Genomic DNA, 13,377 nt, shown 5'->3' on the forward strand with positions numbered 1-13,377 from the left:
ATTTCATATGAACTCTGGTCCACCAGGAATCTACCTTCCGTCCCCACCAAGGAGCGAGGGGGGGAGAGAGAGGGGCTTCGATGATTAATTAATTAACAAGAGGAGAAGAAAGGGAAAGAAAGGCGATGCCCTCGCTAGGGCGAAAGAAGAGGGAGGAGATATAGAGAGAGAGAGAGAAAGAGCTATTATACATTTCTTTTTTCTTCTCCGTCGTACCAGACTGTTGTCTCCGCCCTCATCTGGTCGAAACCCTCGTCCGATGGCGGAATCCAGAAGCGGCCCCTTCGTGATTCCATTGAGGAGCTGTCCCGACCGTTGATCTCCCTACGATCTCCGTCGGATCGTTTATGCCGGTGGGCTCCTGTGCCGATCTTGACGGAATTCTGGTGGGAGGATGAACAGGAATGGAGCGGAGGAGGCCGGGCGGCCCTCGGCGTCCCCCCCCCCGCCCTTGGAATGGAAATTCTCGCAGGTCTTCGGCGAACGGACAGCCGGAGAGGAGGTCCAAGAAGGTACGGTGTTTATGCTTTCAATCCATTCCAGATCTGCTCAATTTAGAAGGCCTGGCGGTTCTTGATGGTCTGGACTGGAGCTTAGGGTTTTCTTGAATTTTTTTTTTTACAGATTATTTCGTATGGAATCCCTTAGTTATACTGCTACGGTCGTTAGTTGTTTTCTAATCGGTTCTTCTTTTTTCTGAATTTGATGTTAGATTTTCTGATAAATATTGACGACATCCGTTTTGGGGTTTATTCGAGAAATTAGAAATCTTTATTAAATTGATGTGGACTAATGCGTTACTACACTTCTATAGAAAAAGATTGAACTTGGGTGGAATCGATAGTATGAAAACTGTTGCTATGTGAGTTGACATTGGCTGATGTTTGTTTCCACAGTGATCGCTAGCAATCATCTGTTTCACTTTTATATTTTGTGCATGGTTTCAGCAAGCGATTATCTCATCAAAATATATCATATAAGTAAACCTGTTAGTAGTCATCCTTTTTCCTTTAACTACAACTTTAGTTTACTTCTTGCTATGTTATGTGGATTTTCACATGGAGCTTGCGATCAAAGATTTCTTGATTGACATGTCATTAACTTTATATGCTTTTAATTCCTTTCAACTTTCGGGCCAAGGATTCTATGTTTATGTTAATTGTGCTTGTTTCTCCCTACTCAAATCATCAACTTTGGCTTACATTGGACCCAATCTGTGGACATCAGCATTCATAATGTTCATGAGTTCTCTTGTTTGAATATTGTTCACATGTTCAACTAAAATTTATGCCTTTTGCTTGATTTCTGGTGAGCATGAAATTGTTTCATGTCAAGCCAATTGTATTCTATTCCTCTTAAACCAGTTTACGTTACTCAATCACAATAAAACTCACTGCCATAATTTTGGTGGGTTAGCTGGAGCAGATTAGTTTGCAGACTAGGGTTCAGAAAAATCACTTCCTTCTCTGCTTTTATTGTTCTTAGGTGTTTATTTTCCAGTATCTCATTGAATTAGAATGCTGTGGCAACTCATTATGTCTTTATACGCTTGAAGGGTTTATAACTCCATCTTGTAACCAATACCATCTCGTCAGTAGAGAATCTCCATGTGATTGATAAACACATCATATGCCTCGTGTAATATTTCAGGATAATATGATTAAATCTCAAACATCGCAATGAAATTCGTATTCCTTGTCTTCAATAAGCTACTAAATTTGGTTTCTTCAATATATTGTGGACTGCTATCATCTAAGTTCTGCTTTTGGAAACATATCTGGTGAACGAATTCTTAGTAAGAATGGGATATACTGTTGCTTGGTCGTTTTAATGATAGTTTTTGGGAGATGGGTTCATAATACTTCACACTTGACTTATTCTTTGTTGAATTAGTCTCTCTACAGTCTCATGGCATGTCTATAAGTTTGCTTGAAATCATAAGTGTACCTTTCATTTGATAATTTGATATCTTTGTGTTTTTCCCCCTTCTGTAGATTTGGCAATTTTGTAGGCTTCATGATCTTGTCCACCATATCATGTACGATTGAAGATAATTGTTTGTTGATATGATTGGACTTTCAATACATCATATGATCATATCATAATCTTGCAATCTATTTCTTCAAGAATTATGAAATTTGATAGGCACCTCGAGAATGTGCATTAGCATTGTTATAGTTTTAATTTCCTTAGTTAGATCCTGTTGAGATGAATTTTATTTTGTTTTTTATTTGATTAAAGATGAACATGGTTCTCTATATCACTTGCATTTTTTCTTTTCATCTAGGCCTATGCATAATCTATTAGGAGCCTCAAGAGGTGCTTCCATTCTCATGAGTCTCTTCTTCTTCTTCTTCTTAAATTTTTATAAAAAATGAAGAAATTAGGTCCTGCTTTTTTTTTTTTTTCCAACTATCCTCCAAGGTTCATTATATGCCCCTCTTCTGTCCAAAGGTACTCTGCTAGACTTTGGCAGAGCCTCTGAATGTAGACATCAGATGGAAAGGTGATGCTATGACTTTTTATGGACTGTCATAATTTGAACCAGGCTATTTGGTTAGTTGTGTTTAATTTTGTTTAAAACTACTCAACTTATGAAATATATATTGCATGCCAACTTTTTCCCCTGAATTATTACTCTGATGATCATATCTCTCTAGTTAGTTGGACATTGTCCATTGTGTTGCTATTCCACTTGATCTCTCAGTTAATGATGTTTGATGTTTCTTTGTACATCTCACAGTTTCTGTAAGTTGTAAATTATGGCTTCTGGAATTTTTGTGTTCTTGTTTTCTTGTTCACTTTCTTGATGGCCTTTAATTCTCTTTTTGCAGTTGATATTATATCAGCAATAGAATTTGATAAATCCGGAGATCATCTTGCTACTGGAGATCGAGGAGGGCGCGTGGTTCTATTTGAAAGGACAGATGTTAGGGATGTATGTCATACACTCCACTTTCTTTTACTATTGTTGTGGTTGTGATTTTCCTTCAAATTTTCACAATATGCTATTATATAATTTGTAGCATGGATCTCGAAGGGATCTTGAGAGGCAAGATTATCCAATTAGCAGGCATCCTGAGTTTCGCTACAAAACAGAGTTTCAAAGCCACGAACCTGAGGTAGTTTCTTCTGGATACTTACTGGTGGAAATGTGATTCTGTTTATATTGATCAACTCTCTTATGTGGACTCTTTCTATCTTTGTGCTTCAGTTTGACTATCTTAAAAGCTTGGAAATAGAAGAGAAGATCAACAAGATTAGGTGGTGCCAAACGGTCAATGGTGCTCTTTTTCTTCTTTCTACTAACGACAAGACAATTAAATTCTGGAAGGTAGGTTTTATTTCTTTCTGCAAGCATGGACCATGCCAATCTTTTTGGCATTCAACTTATCTAATTAGGGATAGTGACCTTAAAAAAAACAGTTTTATTTAATCAAAACATACTCTGGTGTTTCTTTACAATAAAATCTGATTATCAACCATGTTTCCCATGTCAATCCTTCTGCTGTATCTTTTTTTTTACTCTCGCCAAATTTTGTAGATGCACTCCTTTACTTCTTGCTCATCTCAAAGCAATATAATTTACTGAAAACTATATTTCATTGTGTTCTTCATTTCCTTGTCAATCCTTGAATATAATTTTGTTAGTTGTTCCTATAGGCATGGTCCATTACTCTTTCTCATTGATTACATGTTGTTTTTGGGACTTCAGCTGCAACTCCCTGCATCTCTCTCTCTCTCTCTCTCTCTCTCTCTCTCTCTCTCTCTGGGGATATAATGACTGTAAATAATATGGTCATTGCATCTTCTTGGGAGGATGTGCTATTTTCTCGAATTTGGTCAGATACAGGTCTGGTGATGGTTCATGCATTCTGTAGATGAATTTTAGGTATATTGCCTAAAACTTTATTGTAAGCAAGGGTTTAAGTCCTAGTTGGTACTGGTCCAATATTCTTCATTATTTTTCAGGTTTGTTCATTTTTGTAATTGTTCAACATTTGGGAAATAAAGCTGCAGTTGATTTACAAATAGCTATATTTTATATTATCTTTGGGTATCTGAATTTCCTTATATGCGGCATAGATTTATCTTCTTGTATAACTATTTTGATAAAGAAAGCATAAGTGTTTTAATGAAAAAAATAATTGATGAGCAAATAATATCAAATCGAACTGCAGAATGAAAGCTAAATGCCACATATTGTTGGTTGTATAATATTGCTTGGTCATAGTGTAAATGAAAGATGTTTGCTTCATCATGCCTTTGGGTCTCCGTTTTAATAGATTATCTATTTCACTGGAAGTCATATGACATCCTATGACTTATTTAAAATATAAAAATCGCTATGCTTATATTAGAGCAAAATAGATTTGATTTAAGACGCATATTGATTTATAGAAGTTGCTTTCCAATGCTTTTTCCAGTTATCCTATTATCAGTGCTATTTAGTGATCATATTTTTTTTTGGGCTTTTCTTTAAAATTCCATCATTCATCTTTGACCTTTTTGTTCTGATACCATCTATGCTGGCAATTTTCTATGTGAACTGATATTTTTGTTGCTTATGTTTGAATCCATATAGGTCCAGGAAAAGAAGGTGAAAAGAATTTCTGAGATGCATATGGATGCTTCGCAACCTTTAGGAAATGGTAGCATTGCTAGCTCAAGTTCAGCTAGTTCCAGAGTGTTTCTTCCAAATGGTGGATGTTCTGAAAGCCCCTGCAGCTATCTGAGTAGTGACTTCTCATTCCCTCCTGGAGGGTTTCCATCGCTACATTTGCCTGTGGTAGTTGTACATTTCCCTGCCTACTTGTGTGCACACACACATGAACTATGACCCACCCATGATAATACACATGTTCAGAGAGGAGTGGGTGGGCACTTGTGACCCAGCATTGCCTCTAGCAACATAATACATAACAGTTTTCCCATCATCTGGTGCACCTGGATTCATTCCTACTTTGGTTCAAAGTGTTGTTCCTTCTATTTTTAATATAAATGACTAACATTTGGTTTTACCTGTATAGGTGACGAGCCAAGAGGCAAGCCTTGTTGCCAGATGTCGAAGGGTATATGCTCATGCTCACGATTATCACATCAACTCTATTTCAAATAACAGGTGTGTTCATATCAGTTCCCATTAATCTATCAGTTCTTCACAATGTTCAACTTGTTTTATGTTTGGTATGCTTTCTGTTCACCATATTTTGCCTTTTTGTTCTCTCTTTGCTGGATCAGTTGAATACTTGAATCCTTTCCTTACGCTTATGATTCCCTTTTCTGTATCCTGGATAATTTTTTGGTGCAGACTTTGGTAGTTATATGTTTGCTTTCATGGTACCAGCATTACATTGTTCTGCCACTTGATCTGCATTCACTATTAAAAAATATTAGGTTTTTTAGACCATGGCACCACACTATATATGTGGAGTTTAATAGTGTATTGCAAAACTAGGGAGTGCCCTAACAAGGCTAAAGGGTGGCCGTGGAGGGATAAACATGTGAGTAACTGTGCTATGCGGCAAAGGGTGGCAGGAAAGGTATAATGGAATAGGTAAAGCCACCCTCGAGTTTATGTCATCATGCTTGCCACAAAATTTTCAATTGTGTATGCCCAAGGTCTTTATTGAAGGTATTGGTCTCTTGATGGTATAATATGAGGACATAACACACTTGATGATCAAATTCAAGGAAATATCTGACAGACTGTTTATTCTCACCTTGTGTTGATCGATTTGACAAACTTCTTTTGTATGTTAGATGTCCTCATGGAACATATGGATTCTAGACAATGTTTATTGTTGCACGTTTTTTTACCTGTTGATTGGTGAGCACCTCCTATCCAGTTACCCTTCAGTCCAATTCTTTCATAAAGTTCTGTGACTAGACAAATTCTCAATCTTTAAGAGCCATTGTTTATATTCAATTTTACACCTGATCTAGCTACAAGAAGCTGCTTCATGCTTTTGCTAGCAAAAATAGAACAAGTAGAAGTTGATAGGTTTAAAATTGTGAGCCTTTCGATTAAAATACTTAAATTTCAATTTTAAGATGATCATGTGGGTTATGATGCAAGTCAACTTGCATATCACATATGAATGTGTATATGGTGATTGTAGACTCATTTTCTTGTTTGTAGTTTCTTGGTACGCCTTACCTGACTTTATGGCAGTTGGGCTATAGCTTGATGTTTTTCTATTCTACTATTAAACTCAAACTTCAGAATTTCATGCATGAGGCTGGGTGATTCATCTCCACATCTCTTTCTGCTATAATGGCTTGTGAATGAAATAAAATATACCCCACTTAGTTCAGTTGTGCGTTGGGGATGAAAAATAAGGGAAGTGCACCTCTCAAAATTTAGATTACAGTTGTCAGATTAGATAAACATAAAAAGCTTTTAATTATGTGGGAGGATCACAGCCATCTGTATTACTTTCCACCATTGCATTGGATGATCACATCTGTACATAATTTATTTCATGTGCATTTCACATGCCCACTCAAATTTATCGTAAATTGCACGGCTTGTTGTTTGATGCTTCTTTGTGGTGCTTCTATTATTTATTTCGTATATTTGGTTGTACTGTGGTACTTTTCAGTATGCTGAGTGTTGATCAATAACTGTTTGAGGTATATGGAGGACGGGAGCACAGATTTTCCATCTGATGTTTATATATTAGCTGTTCTGGTCCACTGCTTGTTATTTTGTTGTCTTTGTTCTGTTAATCAACCAACCACTGATGTTCTTTTTATCTTTTCTCTTTTTACCAGTGATGGTGAGACATTTATATCAGCAGATGATCTGCGCATAAATCTTTGGAATTTGGAAATTAGCAACCAGAGTTTTAACATTGTTGATGTGAAGCCTGCAAATATGGAGGACCTAACTGGTATTGCATCTCTCTATGATAAGAGTCTAAAATAGGTGATTTTTTACTATAGCACTCAAACATTTTTTTGAAGCTTAGACAGAAGTTTTCCTACTAAAAGGCACAAAGTTGAGCAGTATTGGTGCTCTTACATGTATCTGTTAGTTGAGCATATGAGACCAATGAAGCCCGTCCAGTTTTTGAATCTCAAAGGAATTATTGATTGAGTCATTTCTTCACCGCAGAAACTAGAATGACTTTTTGCAACTGTTGGCTGACTATGTCAGATGTTTATGAGTGAGTTGCAGCAGATTGGTTTGGTCTCTCTATATGAAAGGCCACCTTTCCAGCTGGCATTTATTAACCTGAAATTTTTGCCTTAAACAGCATTATTTTTTGGTCAAAGCAAGGTCTTTCTAACAGAAAGTGCTTCTTTCAAGCAAGTTGGCCTCTAACAAACTTGCATCTATACAATTTGTCGGGTTATGAGATTTAATGCAGCTTACCAAATAATATCTATATGTAGTTAATGTTATATGAGTTAAAATACAATGGAAACACTGTAATTGAGAATAAAATCCATGTCCAAGACTTAGTTGCTCAACTTGAACTTTGCATGGGCGCAAAATTCAACCTCTTCCTGCAAATTCTCCACAGAACCAGAATTTCAACGGTCATTTATTTTTATTAAATGTGGACCTATTGAACATGCCTTTACATGTGATTCATCTTTCCCTCCTGCCTCAGTGCCTGTCTAAGGTGAATATTGAGCACTCCTAATTGAGTGGGCATAATAGAACACCATGTGCATGGCCTTCCTTTTCCTTCTTTCCAAATGATGGAACCCATTGCTTGAAACCATGGCTTAAAAATCAGTCGTCTATCAAGGGTTTCGACTTTTGAGCTTTATTTTAGTTCCAAAAACAATTTTTTAAAATTTTTTATAATTTCTATCCAGGCTGAAATGCTCTATGCTAGTATGATGAACCATCGATGCCCTTTCATACATCAAAATTGTGCTTATGGGTTACAATATTGCTTTTATGTTTCTTCAATATGTCTATTTAACATCCAGCACATATTTTCATTCTGAAGGAAAACTTAGACTAACTTTGACGATATGCTTTATGCAGGCACAAATAGTGGGCTATTGTTTTACACATTATAATTTTTCTTGTAAGATATGAAGTTATGAACTTCTATTCTGCTTAATGGTATAACATTTCTGTCCAAGCAAGGTTTTCTCTTAAATTAGACAATGCTATTTCTTAAATTTTAAGCTTGGTGTCCACTAAAAAAATGAGGATGATCTGACTAATTCCCACTTATTCACTTTGTGTAATTCATTCAGAAGGCAAAATAATTACTTGAGATAAATAGAAATGGTGATGTCGAGGGTTTTGAGTATGGTCTTTTGAAACTAAGACTGCCATGGATGTCCTCAGATATGGTTTGGTGTTTGATGCCAGATTATTCATGTTGACTATGTTCCTGGATTTGGAATATTTTTCTTCATAGTTTGTAGCATTATTACTCTAATTCTTCTTGCACAACTCTAAACAGTTATTCTGCTTGTTATTAATATATTGCATCATATGGAAATTCCTTTTCTGTTCTTTGTGAAAAAAAGGAAATTCCTTTTCTCGTTGTTTGATTTTTGTCCTTAATTATGTGATGTTTAAATAGCAGTTTTGATGGACGGTTGGCTTTTGCATTCTCTATGTAATCTTTTGCTTTTAACTGATTATAAATGTTCTAGATTGTAATATAGTTCCATTTTCAGAGGTGATAACATCTGCTGAGTTCCATCCAACACATTGTAACATGCTAGCATACAGTAGTTCAAAGGGTTCAATCCGGCTCATTGATTTGCGACAGTCGGCATTATGTGATAAGCATTCTAAGTTGTAAGTAATATTCTTATACTTAGTTCTTCATGTTACTAGATGATCTTATACTCTATGTCTTTGAGCATGATGTGAATAATAACTTTCTTTCCGCAGAAGTATTTTATTCAAATTTTTGATTTGCATATATTATGCTGCATTACCCAGTGACGTATCCTTCCATACAGGTTTGAGGAACATGCAGAACCTAGTCCAAGGTCCGTATTTACCGATATTGTTGCCTCAGTTTCAGATATAAAATTTGCAAAGGATGGAAGGCACATCCTTAGTCGTGATTATATGACTCTTAAGGTTAATCATTTTTTATCTTTCTACAAGTTTTTCTTTTCTTGCATTCCTATGCCTGTTTTTGATAAAAATGCAATTCTGACAATTCCAGCTACAAAAACAAAAGTTTTGAGTAAAAATGTCATCATCAACCTATCCCTCATCTATTGTTTGCTAGGCATCACCAAAAATTGTAAAACCCCTCCCCATACCTCATGATGATTGATAGAAACTTTGATATATATCATAAAATTCATCCAGCAGAATGGTATGAAGTAGGAAATTAAAATCAGAATTTATTTTAGGGAGTAAAATGTGCTGGAAGGGGACTTTCATAGCATTTTATCAAATTTTGTTGTAGAAGGATGCTTAGCTGCTCTCATACCCAAATTGATGCAGTTAGGGCTCTGGATTTATTAGATGGCAAAAGGCTCACCACTTTAAGAATCGGTGGGTTTTCGAAGCTCAGGACAGACAATAGTGTTTCTGTGGTGTTCTAGCGGGCTTGTATTTTAAGTCAAACTGGTCTACAATGCTGGTTTCAATTACAGTCCTTTTATTATAGTTGAAGGATTTTGTGGTGTTGTTGTCATTGCCAATTTTCTAGAGTTGTCACCTAAGAAAGTTGGTGTTGTGGGCTTGTGGCTCTATCGAGGACACCTGACCAGGAGAGAGTCAAAAACTCTCTAAGATTTCATTACATTTTGAATAAGAATAATTGCTTTTATATATGCACATGTAAAGATTTTGAAACCCAACCTGAATAAAAGATATGGAATTGTAGCTCTGATAATGTAATTTATTCTTAAACTAACTCAAAATATGACTCCTATTCTTTGACATGCTTAAGGATATGATTTACTTTTGTTAAAAGTCACACTAGTCTTATTGAACTTTGAATAGTCTTGAGACAATCTAAGAGTTCTCATGATGGATCCACCATAGGATTCGGTTTTTGGAGTTCCATCAGTGCTATATAACAGCGATGGCTCATTACTGTTATGGCCTATTAATAATGTTTAAATAGGATGCTATCAAGACAATAAATTTTGGAAGCATATTATTCACTAATGTCTTACAATATCCATTATAATGGCATGCAATGGCATATGATTATTAAATGTGGTTGAAGACTTTAATATGTAAATCTTATTATATTTGTATTTGATTATAATCATATATACCTATGATCAATATAAAAAGTGTTAAAAATTTCTTGAAGACAATGATAGTACCATATAAAGGCCATCCTAATGGCCATAACCAAATATAGTGGCCATTGTTTATAACAGTTTGTTGTTTGTATTTGATTATAATTATATATACCTATGATCAATATAAAAAGTGTTACATGAAGACAGTGATAGTTTCATATAAAGGCCATCCTAATGGCCATAACCAAATATAGTGGCCATTGTTTGTAGCAGTTTGTTGCTAGTCTACACACACTTGCAACATGAAGAATACTATTTTGATATCTCTAGAAATTGGTGCAGTTACGTAAATTTACCTTATATCAATATGTCATGTATAGTTCTTATGAACATGGTGCAGCTCTGATATGTTTAGCATGAAGCATGGGAATCTTTTTTAGATACAGGGACATCCTTTCCTCATATACTTTCAAGGGGATATTGTAGTCCATTTGTCTGATTTCTTGCATAGTGTTTTCCTTGCTTCTCATGTGTTTTGCCTGTGGTTATCAGCTATGGGATATAAATATGGATTCAGGCCCTGTTGCAACTTTCCAGGTCCATGAATATTTAAGGCCAAAGGTGAATTGTGTCTCATTTAGATATTTTGATCTGACTTAATGCCACATTTCTTCATTAATAACATGCTCTGGACAATGCCTGGTCAATATAGTTCTAATCTGTTGCAGTTGTGTGATTTATACGAGAATGACTCAATTTTCGACAAATTTGAGTGCTGCTGGAGTGGAGATGGACTGTGGGTAGCCACTGGTTCTTATAGGTATGCTTTCCAGCTTTTCTACTGATGACCTTATTATTGATGACAACAAAACTTTCGTTTGCATGTTTTAACCTCTATACTGAAAAAATGTTGCATCTGTTTCTGCAACTCCAGCAATCTATTTCGAATATTTGGCTGTGTTCCTGGGAGCACTGAAGCAACAACTTTGGAAGCTAGTAGAAATCCAATGAGGTATGCTATGCTGGTGATGATGATTTTCAACTAATTTATTACCTGAAGGAAGTAGAAAAGATAATGTCAATGAAGGTTCCAATGTATTGAATTTTTAATTGTCTTGCTGAACAAGACTCATGTCTTATATATTGGTTGATGTCTATTACATAATACTGAGATTTTGGCAATAGGATGGCAGTAAAAGTAAATAATTAAAAGTACATCGAAAATAGAAGTACTTTATTTTTCAGCCAATGTGAATTAAGTAACGAGGTTCTGTTCCAGTTCATTATGCAAGAATTACAGGCAAGGAGAGTTGACAAGAGGATATGGAGCAGAATGTACCATTTATAATGCACATTCTATATCTTAAATTTTTGGCATTGCTTTATTGTGAAAGCCTCACTTAAATCAGGGGGAAAAGGCTGCATGTTAGGAACTTCTAAATTCAGATGGGCATAACCATTCCAATATTATGGTGTTTGACGTTTTGGCATATGATTCACGGAGAGCTGGTGTGAATGTTGGGTTAAAGGGATGCTATTGATGCAGTGTGCGTGTCATATATGCTATTTACGGGCATGTCAGTGAAGTTTTCTAGTCAAGTAACTGTTCTATTCTGATACCTCATTGTAGTACCAGAATGAGAAACAAGTTCGGGAAAAGATGTTAGAAAAGAAAATTGTTTAATTATTTCTGTAGAATTTTGAAGAATTATTTATTGTTTGTTTTTTTAAAAAAAATTAATTAGTGGCTTTATATGTAATCCTATGTTCTGGCAATATTTGAAACTCATGCACAAGTAGTAATGTCCTAATAACTTGTTGTATTTGGAATAATATACTAATCAAATTCTATATCTGAGATAACTTTTTTCGTCACAAAATTGTGTTATCTTGAGGGTTGCAATAATCATAGGATCGAATTTGTCTGATCTTCTCTTTGTTGGTTGCTGTCGATATCATGTAGGCGACAAGTTCTAAACCCTGCAAGGCCTGCAAGATCTCTGGGCAGTTTGACACGTGTTGTCAGAAGAGGTTAGGACTTGGATGTAACTATAGCAGCTAAATTTTCTATTTCCAAACCATCTTGATTACTTTGCTTTATGAAGTCTTAGAAAGCATTCACTATTCTGCTATATTTATTATTTATTGGTGCATGGATCTGCCACAGGAGAAACCCCAGGAGTTGATGCCAATGGAAACTCATATGATTTCGCAACCAAGTTGCTCCATTTAGCGTGGCACCCAACTGAAAATTCAATTGCCTGTGCTGCTGCAAATAGCTTGTATATGTATTATGCATGAAGATGGCCCAAGAAAGGGATGATCTTGTTAGATATTTTTTTTTTTTTAAATTTTTGGTTTGCTTCTCGTGAAGGCATTTGAGCTTTCACATGCAACCAGCAAGAAGGTGCGGGAGGGTGTGCCATTGCCATTGATCAACACGTTTGTTTCATACCGGGGCCAGAAGAGGCTGTCCGGATCCATGAGGAAGCTTTGTTCTGATTCTTTTAGGGTAAAGATCAACATCTTTAATCACCAATTGCTTTCTAGATCCCATGATGTGATTGTCTCTCTCCTACAACTAATACAAAAAGGCAGTTTCAGGGCCTATATCTTAGCTTCCTAGAGGGGCTGTTCTTTTGCTCACCATGTAAGGGCGTAGGTGCTAGCATCGTTGTCCAGCATATAGGCTTATGAATTATCATTATTACTTTTCATTTCTTCAGTGCTAACCATATTTCTTATTTACTGAAACACAAGCCTCTACTGGACCCTTTGGATTATGACCTCTTTGCAGTTAGCTTGTGTTACAAAAATTTGACGTCTAATCTTTGTGGGTGTTTAATTTGTTGAAATGTCACAATAAGTAGGCGAGCATTGCACTCTTATGTGCTCTTGTATTTTATGTCAGGTATTCTAACAATTGCCAGGATCGATAGTCTACTTATGATTCTATTTATGCTCGATATTCTATATATGATTCTGTCTCACCAGGATGTTGGGTATTTTGTGCATGGTCGTGAAAGCGAAGTATTGCTTCTCCATCACCTTTTGTTCTGATTGAACATGTTGTTGTGGTCAGCTGTTGTACTCTTGACTCACATTGTCTCTGGCCTAAATTCTTTCAGGCGAGCTTGTTCGTTCACTTCTCGAGGAATTTTTCTATGTATTGCT

The 13,377-nt window shown here is 35.9% G+C and overlaps 1 protein-coding gene across 3 annotated transcripts; it reads left to right on the plus strand.

The window, feature by feature from the left end:
• The first annotated feature begins 123 nt into the window (after window positions 1–123).
• Window positions 124–12,813, plus strand: LOC105040475 (serine/threonine protein phosphatase 2A 55 kDa regulatory subunit B beta isoform). Of its 3 annotated transcripts, none has more exons than XM_010917015.4 (14): window positions 124–512; window positions 2,835–2,938; window positions 3,027–3,122; window positions 3,215–3,334; window positions 4,586–4,789; window positions 5,031–5,122; window positions 6,778–6,896; window positions 8,659–8,782; window positions 8,950–9,073; window positions 10,756–10,824; window positions 10,932–11,023; window positions 11,138–11,215; window positions 12,167–12,234; window positions 12,371–12,813. In XM_010917015.4, exons 1-14 carry the CDS (start codon window positions 395–397, stop codon window positions 12,502–12,504), a joined length of 1,542 nt encoding a protein of 513 aa, XP_010915317.2. In that variant the 5' UTR covers window positions 124–394; the 3' UTR covers window positions 12,505–12,813. The 3 variants fall into 3 exon arrangements, with proteins under 3 accessions (XP_010915317.2, XP_010915316.2, XP_010915318.2); XM_010917014.4 differs by having other exon boundaries at window positions 178–512; window positions 4,586–4,792; window positions 12,371–12,742; XM_010917016.4 differs by having other exon boundaries at window positions 178–512; window positions 4,586–4,792; window positions 10,950–11,023; window positions 12,371–12,742.
• Window positions 12,814–13,377: the final 564 nt, after the last annotated feature.

The sequence above is a fragment of the Elaeis guineensis genome, chromosome 3 (genome assembly GCF_000442705.2).
Source record: "Elaeis guineensis isolate ETL-2024a chromosome 3, EG11, whole genome shotgun sequence".
NCBI lineage: Eukaryota > Viridiplantae > Streptophyta > Magnoliopsida > Arecales > Arecaceae > Elaeis > Elaeis guineensis.